The 18,506-nt window shown below is 35.1% G+C and overlaps 1 protein-coding gene across 2 annotated transcripts in view; it reads right to left on the bottom strand.

Annotated features, from left to right (window-relative positions):
- Positions 1-18,506, bottom strand: part of Col4a5 (collagen type IV alpha 5 chain) — a 187,781-nt gene that overhangs the window by 18,446 nt on the left and 150,829 nt on the right. Inside the window, exons 38-44 of one of the 2 annotated variants that reach the window (XM_028767456.1) lie at positions 13,166-13,246; positions 12,329-12,427; positions 11,244-11,294; positions 9,853-10,038; positions 8,183-8,191; positions 4,126-4,134; positions 1,207-1,340 (exon numbers count right to left, since the gene is read on the bottom strand). In XM_028767456.1, coding sequence (XP_028623289.1) covers positions 1,207-1,340; positions 4,126-4,134; positions 8,183-8,191; positions 9,853-10,038; positions 11,244-11,294; positions 12,329-12,427; positions 13,166-13,246 — 569 coding nt within the window. The remainder of the gene's footprint in view (positions 1-1,206; positions 1,341-4,125; positions 4,135-8,182; positions 8,192-9,852; positions 10,039-11,243; positions 11,295-12,328; positions 12,428-13,165; positions 13,247-18,506) is intronic. The other variant, XM_028767457.1, reaches the window with a different exon arrangement.

The following is an 18,506-nucleotide window of genomic DNA, read 5'->3' as shown; positions in this document are numbered from 1 at the left end:
AGAGAGAGAGAGAGAGAGAGAGAGAGAGAGAGAGAGAGAGAGAGAGAATGAATCTAAAAGGAAGAACGTAAAATGTCAAGATGATTGAAGAGGCTACTGTACTATACTAACTGTAGGACTATGGAGCTTTTAACAGTAGGAGTGAAAAAAGCCTAAGGTGAGAGTGTATTTTTATGTCAAAATATAAGAAAGTGTCAAAGAAAAGGCAGTTTTAGAAGCATCTCAGAATGTTATCAGATCCAGCTCGATATGACTATTAAATCTGGACCACTGTGAATATCAAAACAAGCAATGACAGTTTCAAAATTTATAAATCACTAGGAAAAAACATGAGCCCATATTCCTAATAAATACATGACTGCATAGAATACAAGGGACTTCTCTTGCCTACACTAGGACTAAATGGTACATGTGGACATAGTGCCAAATTTTGCCATTAACCCAGTAGAAGTTTTCCATTCAAAACTCACTAACAGATGTTAAACTTATGGAGTAATCTTGATAAGGACAGTATTTTTTTCACTCTTGTAGTTTAATACAACCTTAATTTAATTAAAATGAAAAATTAGACAAAAGAAGGCTTATTCTAGTTTTAAAATGAGGAGAGTATCAAAGTATTAACTATCAAAGTCATGAAAGTAAAAAAGGCTAAGGAACTATTTCATATTATAGAATAAAGAGACACAGCAGTTAACTGGAATACATGATTTGGTCCGGATACCTTGCTACAGGATGTAACGCTAAAATTCATATTACTATACCAACTGATAAAATCAGAATGGAAACAGAAATTAAGATATTTGATTTCTGTTTAATTTTGTGACGTTGATAACTGCACTGTGGTTATATAAGAGAGAAACTTAAACTTAGAAAAACAGTGCCACTGAAACCTGACCCTGACTCTAATTTCAAAGCCTAAACTATTTCCACTCATCATAATTACTTTCCTATGGGTGTATTCATGCAATGTGCTGATGTGTAAGTGCAAGTTTCCTGTTCACAGGTTTGCTCTCACCAAAACTCTTTGAGGATAAAACAGCAAAGAGAGTTTAGTGGGAAGACTAGGAATCTTGCCTTCTGTTTTCTTTTTACTTTACCAGTGAGCCATGTGGTGAGTGTTAATAAAATTCGGCTACTCAGAAGTCCCATTTTTGAAAGCTATCATCCACACTATTCTACCATCAAATGTCTAGTCTCATTTCTTACCGGGAGTCCTGGTGGTCCTTGATCTCCTTTCAAACCAGGTAAGCCTGGTTGCCCAGGCGGGCCTGGATTTCCTCTCTCTCCTTTAATACCTCCATTTCCAGGGGGACCACGAGGACCTTCTGTACCTGGTGGACCTTGGTAATGCACAAGAAATGGCCACATATTAGTATAGCATTCCAGGTTTTTAAAATAATAGTCATCTTTGTGCTAGTTTGTGAGATAAAATACATAGATACAAACTGAGTAAGTGTGGACTTTTTGTTACTAATGCTGGTCTATAGACTCTTTGGGTTCACATTCTTTTCTGGAACAGTGCCTCATGTATCTCAGGTTGTTACTGAACTCATTATGCAGCAAAAAAAAAATGACGTTGAACTTCCGATTTACCTGCCCCACCTCCCAAGTACTAGGATTACAGAGATGTACTGTAACATCTAGCTTATGTCATCCTGGGGATTCATGAATATTAGCCAATTCGTCTACCAACTCAGCAACATCTCCCCAGATCTTTGTACTTTATTTTCTACTAAACATAGTACACTTAGATCTAAAGCAACTCTGGATATGATGTTTGCTTTTGAAATCCATGTAAAAGTGTTTGATTCAAAATGACATGAGACATAGGATAGCATTAGTCTCAAACTGCAGTATGCTTCTGTGGGAAGGGAGATGTCAAAATAGTTTCCTGGGTCACATCCTGGAGTGCTGGTTCCAGTATCATTGGGAAGGGTGCCTAAAAATATGTCCTTTAGTACTTAGTGCTGCTGGCCACATGACCAACACTTAGAGAACTTATTGTAGAGCAATCAGGAATCCACGCGATTTCTCTTACTGAGATTAAAATTCAATTACATAGGGATGAGGACGTAGCATTTGACTAAGTCCTGGGTTAGATTTTCAGTACAACAAAAAGTCCAATTGATTTACTTATAAGAAGATATATTCATTTATCTTTTACTACTATGCAACTTTTGTACTGTGTGGGTCAAGCATGTGTTAGGCAAACATCTAACCTCTGAGCAATGACTTATTGAGCAGTTAAAACAGTTAAGTACACCAACTTTAAGTCCATTTTAGTGATATGTTTGGAACATGGGATATGTTTTAAATGCTATATATTTATTTTTCAATATAGTACATATAAAATTTATTTCAAAACATTTCCATGGGTTTTTAAAATTTTGTACTACATTTTTAACATATCATTCTAAATAAACATATCAGTTCCCTTAAGCAACCAGGTGACTTTATCACTGGGCAAGCCTTTTGAAAGAAGGTAGGGGAAAACTCTACCTGTTTGTAGAGCGCTTAGTGGCTGAGGCTGAAGTTATTTATTTTTATCTTAAGAAAATAATTTCAAAGCCTCAGTCAAGCTAGCACATATATCTTCTCTCCTATGGAAGCCTTAATTTTTAAAAATTTATTGCAAAAATGTGTTTTTATGTAGGTACAATTTTTAAAGAAATCTTAACCTATACACATAGAAATTTAAAAGAGTGGGCTGGCATTTATGAGTAGACAGAGGGTCTTATTTTTGACATGAGATTAAACTCAATCTTTAATGACCATACCTAATTTTTATTCTTCTAACTTAATGAAAATAAACCAACAAGACAGAATATCACGAAGATTAGAAGCACTAGATACTAGAACTGCAATGCTGGGTTCAAATCCCAGCTTCATCAGTGATTAGCTCTGTGACCTTAACAAGATTATTAATCTTTTCCCATCAATTTTTTCTTTTATGAAATAGAAACAAAAATAACCTTGGCCTTTACCTGGTTTTTGGAAAGACTAAGTAAAATAGCAGATGAAACATATTTAGTTCAGTGTCTACCAAATAGTAAAACCATGAAATGTTGGTGTTTTATAGTTATGATTACTATTAATTATTAGTAGTAACATTGAAGATAGAAATCGATCTTATGATATTTTTAATGTTTAAAGGATTTTTAAGTAGTTTCATAATGTGGTAATTATTTGATTATGGAAAAGAGAAAGCAAGTTCATGATAATGCAGCAATTAATTTTGACATTTAAACAACTTAAATCATACAATCAGCTTAGCTTGACAAATAGACTTCACAATCACAGAAATTCCTTTTGCAATTGTAAAAAAAGGTTTGGGGTACTTTGTACTTCCAAAAAACAAAACTACAGCTGTTTAGCTCAAATAGACTAGAATAAGGATTTCTAAATAAACTTGGTAATTTCTACAATTTAGGCTAGAAGTCTGATAGCAATTTAGGCTGTTAAGCTAAAACTGAACAGTCTCTGAACCAACCCAATGACAATGATGAGGGAAGATATAGGAAAAAATGAACCTTTGTAGGTCATCATTCTCCATTTAGAGTTTCTAGAACACAGCATCATTTGATGAAAAGGCACTGCTCTATTATCAACTGAAAGAAAATACTAGGAATTTTATGTCATCTCAGACATGGTATTTGTGCTGTTTCCAAAATTTAAATTAGGAATCTAGTAAAAACAGAGTTTTATTTTAACTGTATCCAATAGCATTCTTCCTCTATTATTGAAAACAGCTTTGATCACACAGCTTAGAGCAATTGTGGGCCAAACAATTTCAAGAAAATAAAATTCATATGCAGAGATTAGAAATTATCCAGATGCTTGCGTAAGTAAATATCTTAATTCAGTTAACAATATAAAGGTATTTGTAAGGCTATTTAAGTTTTAACAGGTATTTATATAAAAGCGTCAATTACAAACAGTCAGACTACAAAAATATGATATTATATAAAATATAAATGAGTCAAAAATATCAAAGCCTATTATGGTACTAATTGAGGATAACATCGCTTTTCAATGAGTTATGAATTACAATAATAAAGTGCATTTCTCTTATCACATATATAAAGTATTTAATAAAAGATAAAACTGACCAGTAAAGAGTCTAACCTTGAAAACCTGGGAAGATCAGAGTTCACCAAAGCCCAAAGATCGATGTTAGCAGTATCAGACATCACACAGTACAAAATAAGATTATGAGTTAGAAGTGTTTCACATTATAGATCAAATTGAACAATAATTCTTTTTTGTAAGTATTTCTTATACCTACAGCACAATCAATAGGCAAACAGACCTATCCAGAAATATAGAGAACTGAATATTTTGAAAATAGGGCTTATTCTCTTGGCCATTAATTGGAGGGAGGATCTATTTAAGAGATTATGTTAACATTACTACTGGATATTCCTAAACATTAGCTTCTCAAAACATTAAAGTTGGCAAGATAGTACCATTTCACCAAAAGCCTTCATTTTCTTTAACAAAACTGTGAACAAATATTTAAATCTGTGCCATCCTTTGATACAAGCATGAAGTAAAAATGTAATTTGATGTTTAGACTGAACCAATATGATAGGAACAGTCAACTTCCCAAACCTCACAGGCAAAAATATAATTAGAAAGCTCACCTGTGACTCAATGGAAAAATAAAACCAGGGCACACTATTACCACTTTTGCTTTTGTTTGCCCTATTAAAGTACCTTTTATAAAGTCACATTTTAATTTTTCATAATAAATCAGGAGGCCATCTTCTATTAGTATTTGTTATAAGTACTTAAGCATAAGCAGCCATTGAACTTAAAAATAAATATTCTAATTTTCCAATGATATGAAGACTATTAGTAAAGGGGTACTTTAAAAATATGCTAACATGCAGTATCCTACCCCAAGCCATTTTAAGTATTACAACAACTTTCTTAAAAAGTGTTATTTAATGCATGTATTCACCATTTGAAGGAACATTACATAACAATATTAAAGTGTACAAATAGAACACTCTTTGGTTAGTATCAATTAACTCTAAACAAAATTTCTCTTCTCTTAGAGTTCTTGCTATGATTTATAAACATCGAATTTTAAAGAGAATAAATGATGCTAGACCATGGAGGGCCAGGTGCTAAAATACCTTGGAATCTCCTCTTGACCATGCTTCATTGTAACTATATGACCGTGAGCAATTCAGTCTCTCTGAATGTAATGAAAACAGTGATATCTATACTGTCCTGCCTTTCATGTTTATATAAGCAAACAAACTTGATCAAAGTCAAGTTTCAAAATATAGAACTACTGTCTGCTGTGTGTAAGGTGCTAAAAGAACACAATGATGATTAAAACCAAAAATTTAGGAGCATTTGAGAATTGGAAACAGAATAATTTATTTCAGTTTAAGTAAATAGTCTCCAAACCACATACTACAAATTAGCCAACAACTTATAGTCTGGACACCCAAGTAACTAGATTAGAATTGCTACTTGGCATAATTAAAAGTGAAGATATGTTATATGAATATTAGTTTTAGAAAGACCCAATAATAAGAATATTGAGAAAGATATTTTATTGATATGAGACATTCTCACGATTCATCAGCATGGGAAACTTTGGACCATACCATAGCAAAATTTCTAAGAGTTCAATTTCTAAAAGGCTACATATTAATGAGTTATATGCCAAGTCAATTTTATGTATGATGCCTCAATCTACTATTTTTCAAATAATGTACATAAATATACCTCAAAAAAACTGATGGTAGGTTATAGAGTCAACTGGTATATTTAAATTCTAATTTCCACTCAAAGTTGCTTTCTTCACCTATTGTAAGCATCACAGAGGCTAGATTTCAATAACTACAATTTGATCATGTTTAACAAATGGGAAGTTGTTAAATTGGTTTTAAAAGGATTGGGACTACTTTCTTCTTCAAATACATTCTAGTATTGCAGAAAAAAAAAACCTAGCTAGTAGTCCAGTCTAGCAGTGATTAAGGCAGCAGAATTCTAGGCAAATTAGACAGAATAATAGTGAAAATTGCTTCAAAGTACCCCCCCCCAAATTTTGGCTTTATCTTGTTGATACTTAAATAACTTTCACTGTCTTAATCTACTCCAGGGCATCCACTTAGGAAGAATGTAAGATGATGTTATTAGGGATTGATGGAGATATGAGGTAGAACAATAGAAGAAGGAGAAGAAGGAGAAGGAGAAAAAGGAGGAGGAGGAAAATGAAGAGGAGGAGAAGGAGAAACTGGATGTAAGATGTAGCTAGCTATAAGACTCCTAACATGATAAAAGCAGTTTTGCTCCATAAACTTATCAAGAGAGCAGATCTCAAACATCAAGCTTTTGTGCAAGAATTATGGGATGCTACTAGTAGAAGAGACGTTTATCTGAGTACTGGGGAGTCGCTAGTCAGTCCCTAAGAGTATGCATGACTTTAAGCCAGATTCTCAATCATTTTGGGTTTCAGTTGTTCCTGTGTGAAAAATGACCCTCTCTTTGACCAAACCTTACATCTGCATCTGTGAGACTTCTTACTAAGACTCACCCTAGCATCCTGCTCTCCTCTTTTGCATGCCAAGCTCAGTTACAGGAAAATTCCAACATAATCAGTTTAGTACCTTTCAACCTCTAAATCTCCAGTAGTTAACATCTGATCAGTTTCCTCATCCCTCACTCTGATGTCTAAATCCTTGGCTTGCCTTTAGTGAGACTCATATGAAGTCAGTTTAAGACTCTTCTTCCTTCTAAGTACCTCTTAGTAAGTTTTAGTAACTTTCTCCTTCAGTCCCTGGAAGTCTTGTTTCTGTTTTATTTGGAGCTGAGCTTAGTTCCTCTTCTCTGTTATAACGGAATCTCCTCTACTATAGTTGTCTTGATAAAATTTGTTTCCAGAGTTTGCATCTTAAAACATTTTCTAATGAATAAATTCTTATTCATAAAACATTTTGTATATGTGTATATGTATGAGTGACTAGACGTGTATATAGGTTGGTGTGGTAGAAATAAATCAAGGAATCAATTGACATAGAGATTCATGGTTTTCCCCTCTACAAACTGTGATGAATATTTAGTTCATTTAAAGAAAAAAGGTCTCCCCGTTTTCAAAAACCATACCTCGGGATTACACTTTGACCCATTTTACTTCCTTTCTACAAATGAGAAAGGGACTATTTATATTGAAAAATAATAAATACATTGAGATATCCATGGTTAACTTTTCACACCAGACTAGGTACACATTATTTAAAAAAAAAAAAAACTAGAAAGAAACAGGTGGTTTTTTTCAACCCTGTTGAGTAGCTCTTAGTAATTTTTCTTTGGCATAATTTCTTTCCACATGTGTGAAGACCATATATGTGATTGTGAGCCTTTAATCTGTGATGGCTAGGTTAAGTTATATTTTTTCTTTATGCTTATTAGTTCTTCTTCACAGCAAAGCAATTTGAAAACTATGTGACAAAGGACCTGGGGAGATTAGGAGTACACATTGCTCTTGCAAAGGGCCTCTGATATTAATGGGCACCTGCAGCCCATGTACAGACACACAAATGTGCTCAGAAGTTAAAGTGTAAACCTTTGAAAACACGTGATAAACCAAAATGTGAAGCTGTTTGGAAACCTTATAGAGGTACAAGTGCGCGTGCATGCACGCATATGTGTGTGTGTGTGTGTGTGTGTGTGTGTGTTTGTTTAGCGAATCAGGGATTGCATCATCTAAAGGATCTGATAATTGTTATTATTATTAAAATATATTTTGAGTGATATTAATTTTATTGCATTGAAAGTTTATAAGGCAAAAATAAACATACTTTCTAACAAAGGAAAAGCATACTTTGACAAAGTTGAGTACTATAAAATTTAAGTTAAAAATGGCACTGAAGCATGAATTTTGAAGTATTTAATTTAGTTCATTTCCATAATTGGATAATGTGGAACCATTCCAAGAGAAATATTTGGCACTACAATATTCTGACAACTTAGGTCCAGGCCACCATTTAAAAACTGAATTGGCATATGCTCTTAAAATATATTTAAAAACTTGAAAGCATTATACACTCATATATAAACAGGCACATATGTGTATATACACACATATAAGATATATGTACAGCAATACATAGGCAAAATTTTAAATTTCATGCAGTTACTACTTTGGAGTTAAAGAGCTAACCTGGAGGACCTGGGTAGGGATGGAAGTTCACCAAGGCCCAATGTCATCGTTAACAAAAAGGAAAATATCAAAACTGTTAGAAACATCAAGAAACTACAACATTATACTAAATACTCTCTAGCTAAAGTTGAATATAATAATAGAACTCTCTGAAAGTCCATATTCATGCATCTCATATAAACCAAACTATCTCTATTAAGCATTAATGTTAAAATGAAAATCGTACACGTATTAAGTTTGAAAATTCAACAAACTCATTTTTATGATGTTCATTGTAGTGAGCTCAAATTCGGAACATTCGATTCTAAGAGAAACTGATTTAGCACTTTATTTTAGATCTGTAGTTTATAAACAAATCAAGAAATCAAACATTCATTAGATGTGCATTCTTCTTTGGAGTACTTTGATTAGTCTTTAAAAACAGTGATTGCAAAAGCATGTTTGTGACTGCTGCTTTTCTGTATTATTTTAAAGAAATGTTCAACTGAGAGCTCCGTTCCTAGTTACAAATAACCACAGCACTAATTAGAATATAAAAGGATAATAGTTTGGTTTATTTGAATTATGACAGGCAAACAAAGCAAGATACTGGCTTCAGTTCTTTACATTGCATGCGAGACAGTTAATGTGGCTGAGATTTTTTTTTTTTTTTGGTTTTCTTCAGTAGTAAACAAAGGAAAAAGCAACACCCTCCAGGAACAGTCAAGTCAGATCACATTACATCTGACTTTGAAAGTGATGTCCTGAATGCAGTACGTTATACTGTTTAATTCATGTTTTTTAGGGCACATATTAACAAAATCAAGTCCAATTCTTCCAATATAAATGTAAGTTTTAGTTTTATGGTACACATTAGAAATGCACTAAGAATATTTGAACAATGAAAAGACAATTGTTTTGTTTCTTTCTATCTCAAACTTCTCTTCTGTAAAAAATTATAAAGGCAAAATTTTCAGTTACCCAAAAAATCAAATATTAAGTACCTCGAAAGTTTTATAAGCTATCAACAGCGACTGAGCTCAGCAACATTAACCTAGGGTGAGAATGAGCATTTCTCAATTAGTAGAATAGAATGACACAGCAGAGACACAAAATGAGAACGAGAACCTTGGATGCAAAGTTGATCTACTGAAGAGTGAGCACAGGAAAGAGGAGGGACAGGCATGAGGTATGAGGAGATTATGAGTCAGTTTGACCATGCTGTGATGCTGAAGATAAATGTGATTGCCTAGTAGTTCCTAGAGATCAAGTTTTTTTTATTGTGCTTGGTGACATTTGGTGATCATGTGACAGAACCATAGCAACAGCTTCTGATATGGAACACAAGCATGTATTTGGTGATCACGTGAATGATTTCTGTGATAACATGCTGAGAAGCGTACATTAAAAAGGTGTAGGTTGCATTTTGCTGCCAGGTTATCTTTAATAACAATACTAACAAAGCATCACCATTTTCCATTTTTCCATTCAAGATGAACTTTAGGTAAATAATATATGCATTACTGAAAAGAACGTATATACTGGAACAAGCTACGTATAAACCAAGCTATTTTCTTAAAAGAAAATCTCACGTGACAAAATCTAAAATCTTAAAGACTGAATAACCTTCCAGCAAAATGAACTAACTGAACTGGTAAACAGACCATTTCTCATACCACACACTATCATACCTGGTCTCCCAGGAGGGCCTTGAGGCCCAGGGTTTCCTTTGGGACCTTCCAAAGCTGGACCAGGAGAACCAGGAAGACCTGGGGGACCTGGCATACCGGGAAATCCCTGAAAGCCTGGTTCACCCTTTGAACCTGGAAGGCCAGGATTTCCTGGAAGTCCAGGTGATCCTCCATCACCCTTTTGACCTGTAGAAGTAAAGTGAAATTAGAGATACATTCAATAATACTAAATGCTGAAGTATAAGCTCACCTATAAGCCTAAAGCTACCTAATAAGCTAATGAAATTCACCAGGGTAAATTTATTTCAAACACATGTAAAATCTATTATTTTTATGAAACACATGTATCTGTCATCAGAAGTAATTATTAGCAATGGAGACATAATGCTGGTATCCCTTGTAGTAGGACACAGAGTATTGATACCATGGCCAGAAGTTATGAGGGAAAAAATAGACCAAATATAAAAAGCATAAAAATATCTTCAAGAATTGGTTCAAGATGGATGAAGACAACTATCGAAGCTTTGAGTCTAATTTTAAGACTAATGAAATTCAATGGCAGCTATTATATTCAAACCATGATGTTAAAAGTTTAAAATCATAATTTAGACAAACTGCTCTTGACATTTTATTATAAAACACTAATATTTACAAACCATAAAACAGTGGAATATTAAACTTTCATGAAAAGGATACTGGAAGTTTTAGGAGATAGAATTTCAGTTTGAGAAAGACTTTTATAGAACTGCCAGTGGTCATTTTAATGTACCCACATGCATATCTGTAGTTATTCAGATTTGTGTTAAGTGTTTAGGACTTATTTTAAGATCACATAATAAAGAGGGTAGATGGATATGTATCCACATATAACACTCCCCCCCCCTCACACGCACACACCTGGGAACTCCAGAGAGACCAGGCACAGAGTGGCGTAGAATATATAATCCTCTTGCTTCAGCCTTGGGTGTATGTCATCATGTGTAGCTCTTAGATGAGTTTTCAAGAAACATTATTACTCTTGGGATGTATTTCTACAGAAGTGCCTCATGTGTTACTCCGATATGGCTTTTGCAGAAAGAGATGAGTGGTTTTCTGGACAAATGAAAGCTTCTAAATTTCCTACAATTTCTCCTCTTTTCTGTATCATGTCCTTAGTGTTTATGATATGAATGAAAGGCTATTTATTGAATTCTCCATAAGAATGTCTTGCCTTACTAACATAGGCCCTTATATTAGCTAGAAATAAGAAGTACCATAAAATAAGTTGAGTTTTATGTTTTTTTAATTTTCAGGTGTATTTTATAATAGTAAATGGTAGAGGTGGAAAAATAAATGGGCTGGAGAATATTTTCATTTTACAGATAAATATAACTTGTTTTGTTGAGGCTTACCAGAAAGTCCTGGGAGTCCAGGAGGTCCTGGGATTCCAAAGCCTGGTTGCCCTGTTAAGGTAAAAAATAAAATAAAACACTCAAATAGATAATAATAGCTGATTGTTGAGGATTCGTCTAATAAGTGTTATATATTATATCAAACATGCTGAAAATTGAGGTTATGTTTAGTTCCCTCTCTCCTTAACCCTGGTCTCACTCCATTCATTTTCCTCTGTCTTCCTCAACTCTTCTTTTCTTGGACAGACTAGGGCTTTCACATGCTAGAAACATGTGTTACCACTGAGTTAATGTTCTTCCCCAGAAGACTGTTTTCTAACATAGAACAGTTTCAACATAAGAAAACTATAGGGACCAGAGTTTCAGCTCAGCTGCTCTTGCAGAGGAATTGGGTTTAGTTCCCTAAACCCACATGGTGCTTCAGAACCACCTGTAGCATCCAGGGCATCTGATACCTTCTTCTGGCCTGAGTTTCTACCAGGCAAGCTCATGGTGTATATACATACATGCAGGCAAAACACTCATACACATAGAAAACAAATGTTTTTGGAGATTGGTACAGGATTATTCTTTATGTTTTCACTATATGCTTGATATTTGTCAGTTGTTCTAGAAAGGAAACTACCGAGCTGGCAGGATTGCTCAGTGGATAATGGTGCTTTCCACCAAAACTGGTAACCTTTATTCAAACTGCAGTCATTTTGAAAAGAAGAAACACAAACACACACAGTATATTTGATGACCCTCAGAGACACTTTGTACACTTAGATGAAAATGCATAAATAAAGTACAGGTTGGACAATCAAAGAAACACTTTGAAAATGGCTGGTTCAGTTCTTGTTAAAGGAAGTGGGAAATATAAAGAACTTTTTTCTTCAGACAAAAGCAAGCTGTTCAACAAACATGAGCTATTATCTTCAGGATGCCAAGGAAGAAGTTAATTAGGAAGGAGGAACTGTGTGGGACCTTGGAAGATTATAAGGAAGACAATTTTACTGTAGCTGTCAAAGGACCAATCAAAAAAGGCCATGGGGAAATTAGAAAAATGAAAAGAAAACGAAACAAACAGACAAAAACTGTAGTACCTGGCTCTCCCTTTTGTCCTGCTGGTCCAGGAATGCCATCTTGACCTGGCTTGCCTTTTTCACCCGGAGGTCCTGGTGGTCCAGGACGTCCTCCAGCACCTAAAGAACAGCACTGCAGGTTATACCTATCCTTTCAGCTTCCTTCCACATCCTTCTCTAGTCTTCCTATTAAAGCACCAAACAATTCTCTATAAAAGTAACAAAGTGGGCTGGAGAGATGGCTCAGTTGTTAAGAGCACTTGCAGTCCTTCCACAGGATCTGAGTTCTGTTCCCAGCATCCACATCAAGTGGCTCATAGGCCCCTGTAATTCCAGCTCCAGCAGACTGACACCTGTAGCCTCCAAGCACAACATCTTTCACAATTAAAAACAAACAAAAAATTCAAACCCCAAAGTAACAAGTGCTTCTGAAATGCTCCTCTAAATTATTAAGTCTTATAGAACAAAGAATCAACCAAGGTACTGATGAGCATAACTAACAATAACTCGTTTTAGTATAAGTTCAGAATATTCAAGAGGAAAGGTGTTAAGGAGTGATGAGGTGCTTTACAGGTAAGGGCCAAGACTCGGGAATTATTTTAAAGGTCAATAAATAAAAAATATTGCTACATCTTGGCCTTCACAGAGAGAATTACTCTTCCTAGAAAATATGAACTTGGACAACAATGCCTACTAGAGACAAATTTTGGTAATTTAAAAATGAAATTTATTCAGTTCATGCCCAATATGAAGTGATAAGTGAATGAGCACCATGTTTCTTCTTCACAGTAGGAGCAGATTTGACTATGAAAAGCCTTAGTCTTACAGAACAGCAATATTGTCTTTCTTCATACTTACCTATAGGACCAGGTTCTCCGGGAAGGCCAGGGTTACCAGGAGGACCATTCATACCTTTTGGTCCAGGAAGCCCTGGTGTTCCTAGAATAAAAACCTCAGTTTAAGAATTTTAAAAAGTATATTCACTTATGAGCTACAAATGAAGCTTAAATTTAGAGAATTAGCATTGAAATAAAGATCAAAAATGAATCCAAAACATGTTGATGATTGCTGGGTAATTTCAAATTAATTTGACAGGAGTTGATATCATGATATATTCATGAATAGAAAAATAATTCCAGTGATACTGTACTGGTAATACAATTTTTAGTACTCCATTCAACACTTGGTTTTAAGTCCAGTCATCTGTTGTTGGATATGATTTTAATGCCAACTTTTAGGTATAATTAATAAAGTGACTATGGACATTTTGCATGGCATTTTTTTTTGTAGAAATATGCCTTTATCTTGAGTAAATGGCCAAGAGTGAAATTTCTAGGTCAGATTAAGATTTAGTTTGTGTTTAATTAAAAAAATAGTGAGAAACTATTTCAGATTTAAAATAGCAATGTAAGAGACAGCCAGTCATTGCAGATCTATGTGCAATATTTGTTGCAATAGCAGAGCTTTATAAAAAAAAAAAACCAATAGCCATGGTGTTAGCCATGTGATTTTAATGTCGTTACTTCCGTGATTAATAACGTTGGTCACCTTTTCATGTACTGACTGGCTATCAGCATATATTATTTTGTGAAATATCAGTTCAAAATTTTTCTCATTTTCAAAAATTGGATTATAATTTTTCTTATTGAGTTATAGGAGTTATTTGTATTTGCCAGATTTTAGTCTGTCTTATATGTCAACAGTTTTTAATCTTTAGCTTTCTTATTTATTTTTATAATACCTTGTTGCTTTGATAGGCTGAGTTTAAAATTTGGCTTAAATTAAATCTTCCAATGATTTTTCTCTTGAAACTGTTGTGTTTTGTATTTTGAGAAAACTTCATTGATGTCCAGAGAGTTGGCTCAGCCAGTTAAGGATCAGTTCACAGCCAAAACACCAAGCAACTTTCATTGAATAGCCTTTACATTTTTTTATTGGATATTTTATTTACATTTCAGACGTGATCCCCTTTCCCCATTTCTCCCTCATCCAGGAACCCCCTATTCCATCCCTCCTCCTCCTGCTTCTATGAGGATATGCCCCTACCCACGTGCCCTCCCACTCTCTCCTCCCTACCCATGATTTCCCCCACACTGGGGCATCCAGCCTTCACTGAACCAAGGACTTCCTCACCCACCTATGCCTGACAATGTCATTCTCCCCTACATATACAGCTGGAACCATGGGTCCCTCCCTATGTGCTTCCAGGCTGGTGATTTAGACCCTGGGAGTTCTGGTTTGTTGGTATTGTTGCTCTCCCCATCGGGCCACAAAGCCTTTCAGCTCCTTCAGTCTTCTCTCTCACTCCTCCATTGGGAACTCCTTGATCAGTTCAATGGTTAGCTGTGAGCATCGGCCTCTGTATATTTCAGGCTCTGGAGGACCTCTAAGGAGACAGCTATATCAGGCTCCTGTCAGCATGCACTTCCTGCAATCCACATCAGCGTCTAACTTTGGTGACTGCACAAGGGATGGATACCCAGGTGGGACAGTCTCCAGACAACTCCTTCTTCAGTTTCTGTCTCTCACTTTGTCTCCATATTTGCTCCCGTGAGTATTTTGTTACTCCTTCTAAGAAGGACCAAAGCACCCACACTTTGGTCTTTCTTCTTCATGAGCTTCATGTGGTCTGTGAGTTGTATCTTGGATATTGTAAGCTTTTGGGCTAATATCCAATTATCAGTGGGTCAATACCATGTGTGATCTTTTGTGATTGGGTTACCTCACTCAGGATATTTTCTAGTTTCCTCCATTTACCTAAGAATTTCTTGAATCCATTGTTTTTAATAGCTGAGTAATACTCCATTGTGTAAATGTACCACATTTTCTGTATCCATTCCTCTATTGAAGGACATCTGGGTTCTTTCTAGCTTCTGGCTATTATAAATAAGGCTGCTATGAACATAGTGGAGTATGTGGCCTTGTTATATGTTGGAGCATCTTCTGGGTATATGCCCAGGAGTAGTATAGCTGAGTCCTCAGGTAATGCTATGTCCAATTTTCTGAGGAACCGCCAGATTGATTTCCAGAGTGGTTGCACCAGCTTGTAATCCCAACAACAATGGAGGTGTGTTCCTCTTTCTCCAGATCCTTGCCAGCATCTGCTATCACCTGAGTTTTTGATCTTAACCATTCTGACTGGTGTGAGGTGGAATCTCAGGGTTGCTTTGATTTGCATTTCCTTTATAACTAAAAATATTGAATATTTCTTTAAGTGCTTCTCAGCCATTGGAGTTCCCTCAGTTGAGAATTCTTGGTTTAGCTCTGTACTCCATTTTTAATAGGGTTATTTGGTTGTCTGGTGTCTAATTTCTTGAGTTCTTTGTAGATATTGAATATTAGCCCTCTAGCCCTCTAGCCCTCTATCGGATATAGGGTTGGTAAAGATCTTTTCCCAATTTGTTGGTTGTCGTTTTGTCCTATTGACAGTGTCCTTTGCCTTACAGAAGCTTTGCAATTTTATGATATCCCATTTGTCAATTATTGATCCTAGAGCATAAGCCATTGGTGTTCTGTTCAGGAACTTTTCCCCTGTGCCCATGTGTTCGAGGGTCTTCCCCTCTTTCTCTTCTATTAGTTTCAGTGTATCTGGGTTTATGTGAAGGTCCTTTATCCACTTGGACTTGAGCTTTGTACAAGGAGATAAGAATGGATCAATTTTCATTCTTCTACATGCTGACCTCCAGTTGAACCAGCACCATTTGTTGAAAATGCTTTCCTTTTTCCACTGGACAGTTTTAGCTCCTTTGTCAAAGACCAAGTGACCATAAGTGTGTGGGTTCATTTCTGGGTCTTTAATTCTATTCCATTGATCTTCCTGCCTGTCTCTGTACCAATATCATGCAGTTTTTATCACTATTGCTCTGTATAGTACAGCTTGAGGTCAAGGATGGTGATTCCTCCAGAAGTTCTTTTATTGTTGAGAATAGTTTCCGCTATCCTGGGTTTTTTGTTTTCCAAATGAATTTTCAAATAGCTCTATCTCTATGAAGAATTGATTTGGAATTTTGATGGGGATTGCATTGAATCTGTAGATTGGTTTTGGCAAGATGGCCATTTTTATTATATTAATCCTGTCAATCCATGAGCATGGGATATCTCTCCATCTTCTGAGATCTTCTTCAATTTACTTTCCATATTGGATTTGTGAAGAAACTTTATTCAGGTCATTTTATTGTATAACATTGGTCTTTTTCTATGTTCTCTTATATTAATACACTAATCTTTATGTAGATACTATACCACCTTAATTACTACACACCTGGAGATCAGAGAGTGCAAGCCTACCAACAAAGCTTTTTCAATGAAGGTTTTTCTTTTTCAATACTATTTTTAATATTCAACACCCTTGCCATTATAGAATTAGTTTTTTTTAACATTTTCTTCCTTTTTTGACTTATTTTATGTAAATGAATGTTCTTCCTGCATTGTGTGTGTGTGTGTGTGTGTGCGTGTGTGTGTGTGTGTATGACATTAGTTTCTGTTGCCCTAAAAAGTCAGAAAAGGTTATCAGATGGCCTGGAACTAGAGTTCCAGATGGTTATGAGCAAATATGCAGGTGCCAAATATTGACCTGGGCCTGTTGCAAGAGTAATCAGTGCAGGCCAGGCGGTGGTGGTGCACACCGAGAAACCGTGTCTCGAAAAACAAAAAACAAAACAAAACGAAGAAAAAAAAGAGTAATCAGTGCTCTCAACCCATGAGAGAACTCTCTAGCCCCCATTTTTTAATTGTTTGAGTTATGAAGTGGAATCACTTTGAATTGATGGGCTACTCTTGTGACAACTTCAATTAAAAAATTCTATTCTATGAATATGCCATCTGTATTATAATATGAATATATATAATAATTTTTTGTTTAGGTATTTAAATTTTCCTACAGAAAGTTATGTTGCTTTCAGTGAACAGAAAGTACAAGCACTTCATTAAATATACTCTTAAATACTAGAGGCCATCCAAGATGGTATAAGCATACAAGAGTCTCTTTTGCTATCATAACTATCATTTAAAAATCAGACAATTAACACAAAGCTCTCAAAAACATATGAAAGTGACCACTAGCTGTCGGTAGTGGAGAAAAATTGAAGTATAGCTGGAAGAGCAGTGTATTCATTTTCTATTGTTTTGCAAGAGATTACACCAAAACAATGTCATCAATCATTTCTCAGTCTCTATAAGGCAACAGTGTAGGTACAGCTGAGGCAAGTCGTCTGTTTAGTGATTCATACGGACAAACTAAGGTATCTGTGTGGCTTGAGGGTATCTTGAAGAAAGATAAAATTCAAGTCTACTCAAATTATTGGCCAAATTTGATGTCTTGTGATTATAGAAGTAACATTTCCATTTCTTGTAGGCTTTTTGTTGGAAATCATTCCATTTTGCAGGCTTCTCACACTTCCACCCTGTGGATTTTTGCTATCTGAGTAAGGGAGAGCTTGTCTTATGTTGAATCTCTTACATTTTGACTCTTTCTGATTTGACGTCTATCATGAATTGAGAAAAATGCTTTGCTTTTAAAGAGCTTATCTGAGGGCTAGAGAGATGGCTCAGCAGTTGAGAGCAGTTGTTGCTCTTATAGAGGACCCGGGTCTGATTTCTAGCACTCACATGATGGCTTACAGCCATCCATAACTCCAGTTTCAGGGTATTCGATGCCCTCTCCTAACCTGAACAGGTACAAGTAACATATTTAGTGCTTATAAATATATGCAGGCAAAAAACTCACATGAATGAGATAAAATAAATCTAAAGACCTCACATTACTATGTGAGACACACAGAAGACGATTTTATATATTAAAATAAATCAGTTTGAGAGTTTTCTATTTGCAAAGTCATCCCACATCAGTGCCTAAATTATCCTTTGATTTAACAACAAGGAACTGCACATGTTCATGGGGAGAGGCATCTTAGAAATCAATGATATAATTGAATAATAAAATTTCTAATGAACGACAGCTAAAAAATTTTACTGGCAATATATTTCAATAGATGAAAACATTATATATAAAATTTCAAAAAAAATTGGAGTAGATTCATTCAACATATTCCAAGCCACAGTACAATATACTAAAAGAAAGTTTAGTGTATTTTGAAAATGAGATAATCTACAAACTGCAGGTGAAAACTAAACATAAAAAGGAGTTGAAGGAGGTGTAGCTTATCTCATTTTATATATATATATATATATATATATATAT

This window comes from Grammomys surdaster, unplaced genomic scaffold (genome assembly GCF_004785775.1).
Source record: "Grammomys surdaster isolate TR1022 unplaced genomic scaffold, NIH_TR_1.0 173, whole genome shotgun sequence".
In the NCBI taxonomy this organism is placed as follows: domain Eukaryota; kingdom Metazoa; phylum Chordata; class Mammalia; order Rodentia; family Muridae; genus Grammomys; species Grammomys surdaster.
The sequence above is the reverse complement of the archived record's forward strand: the minus strand, read 5'-3'. Positions and strand labels throughout refer to the sequence as shown.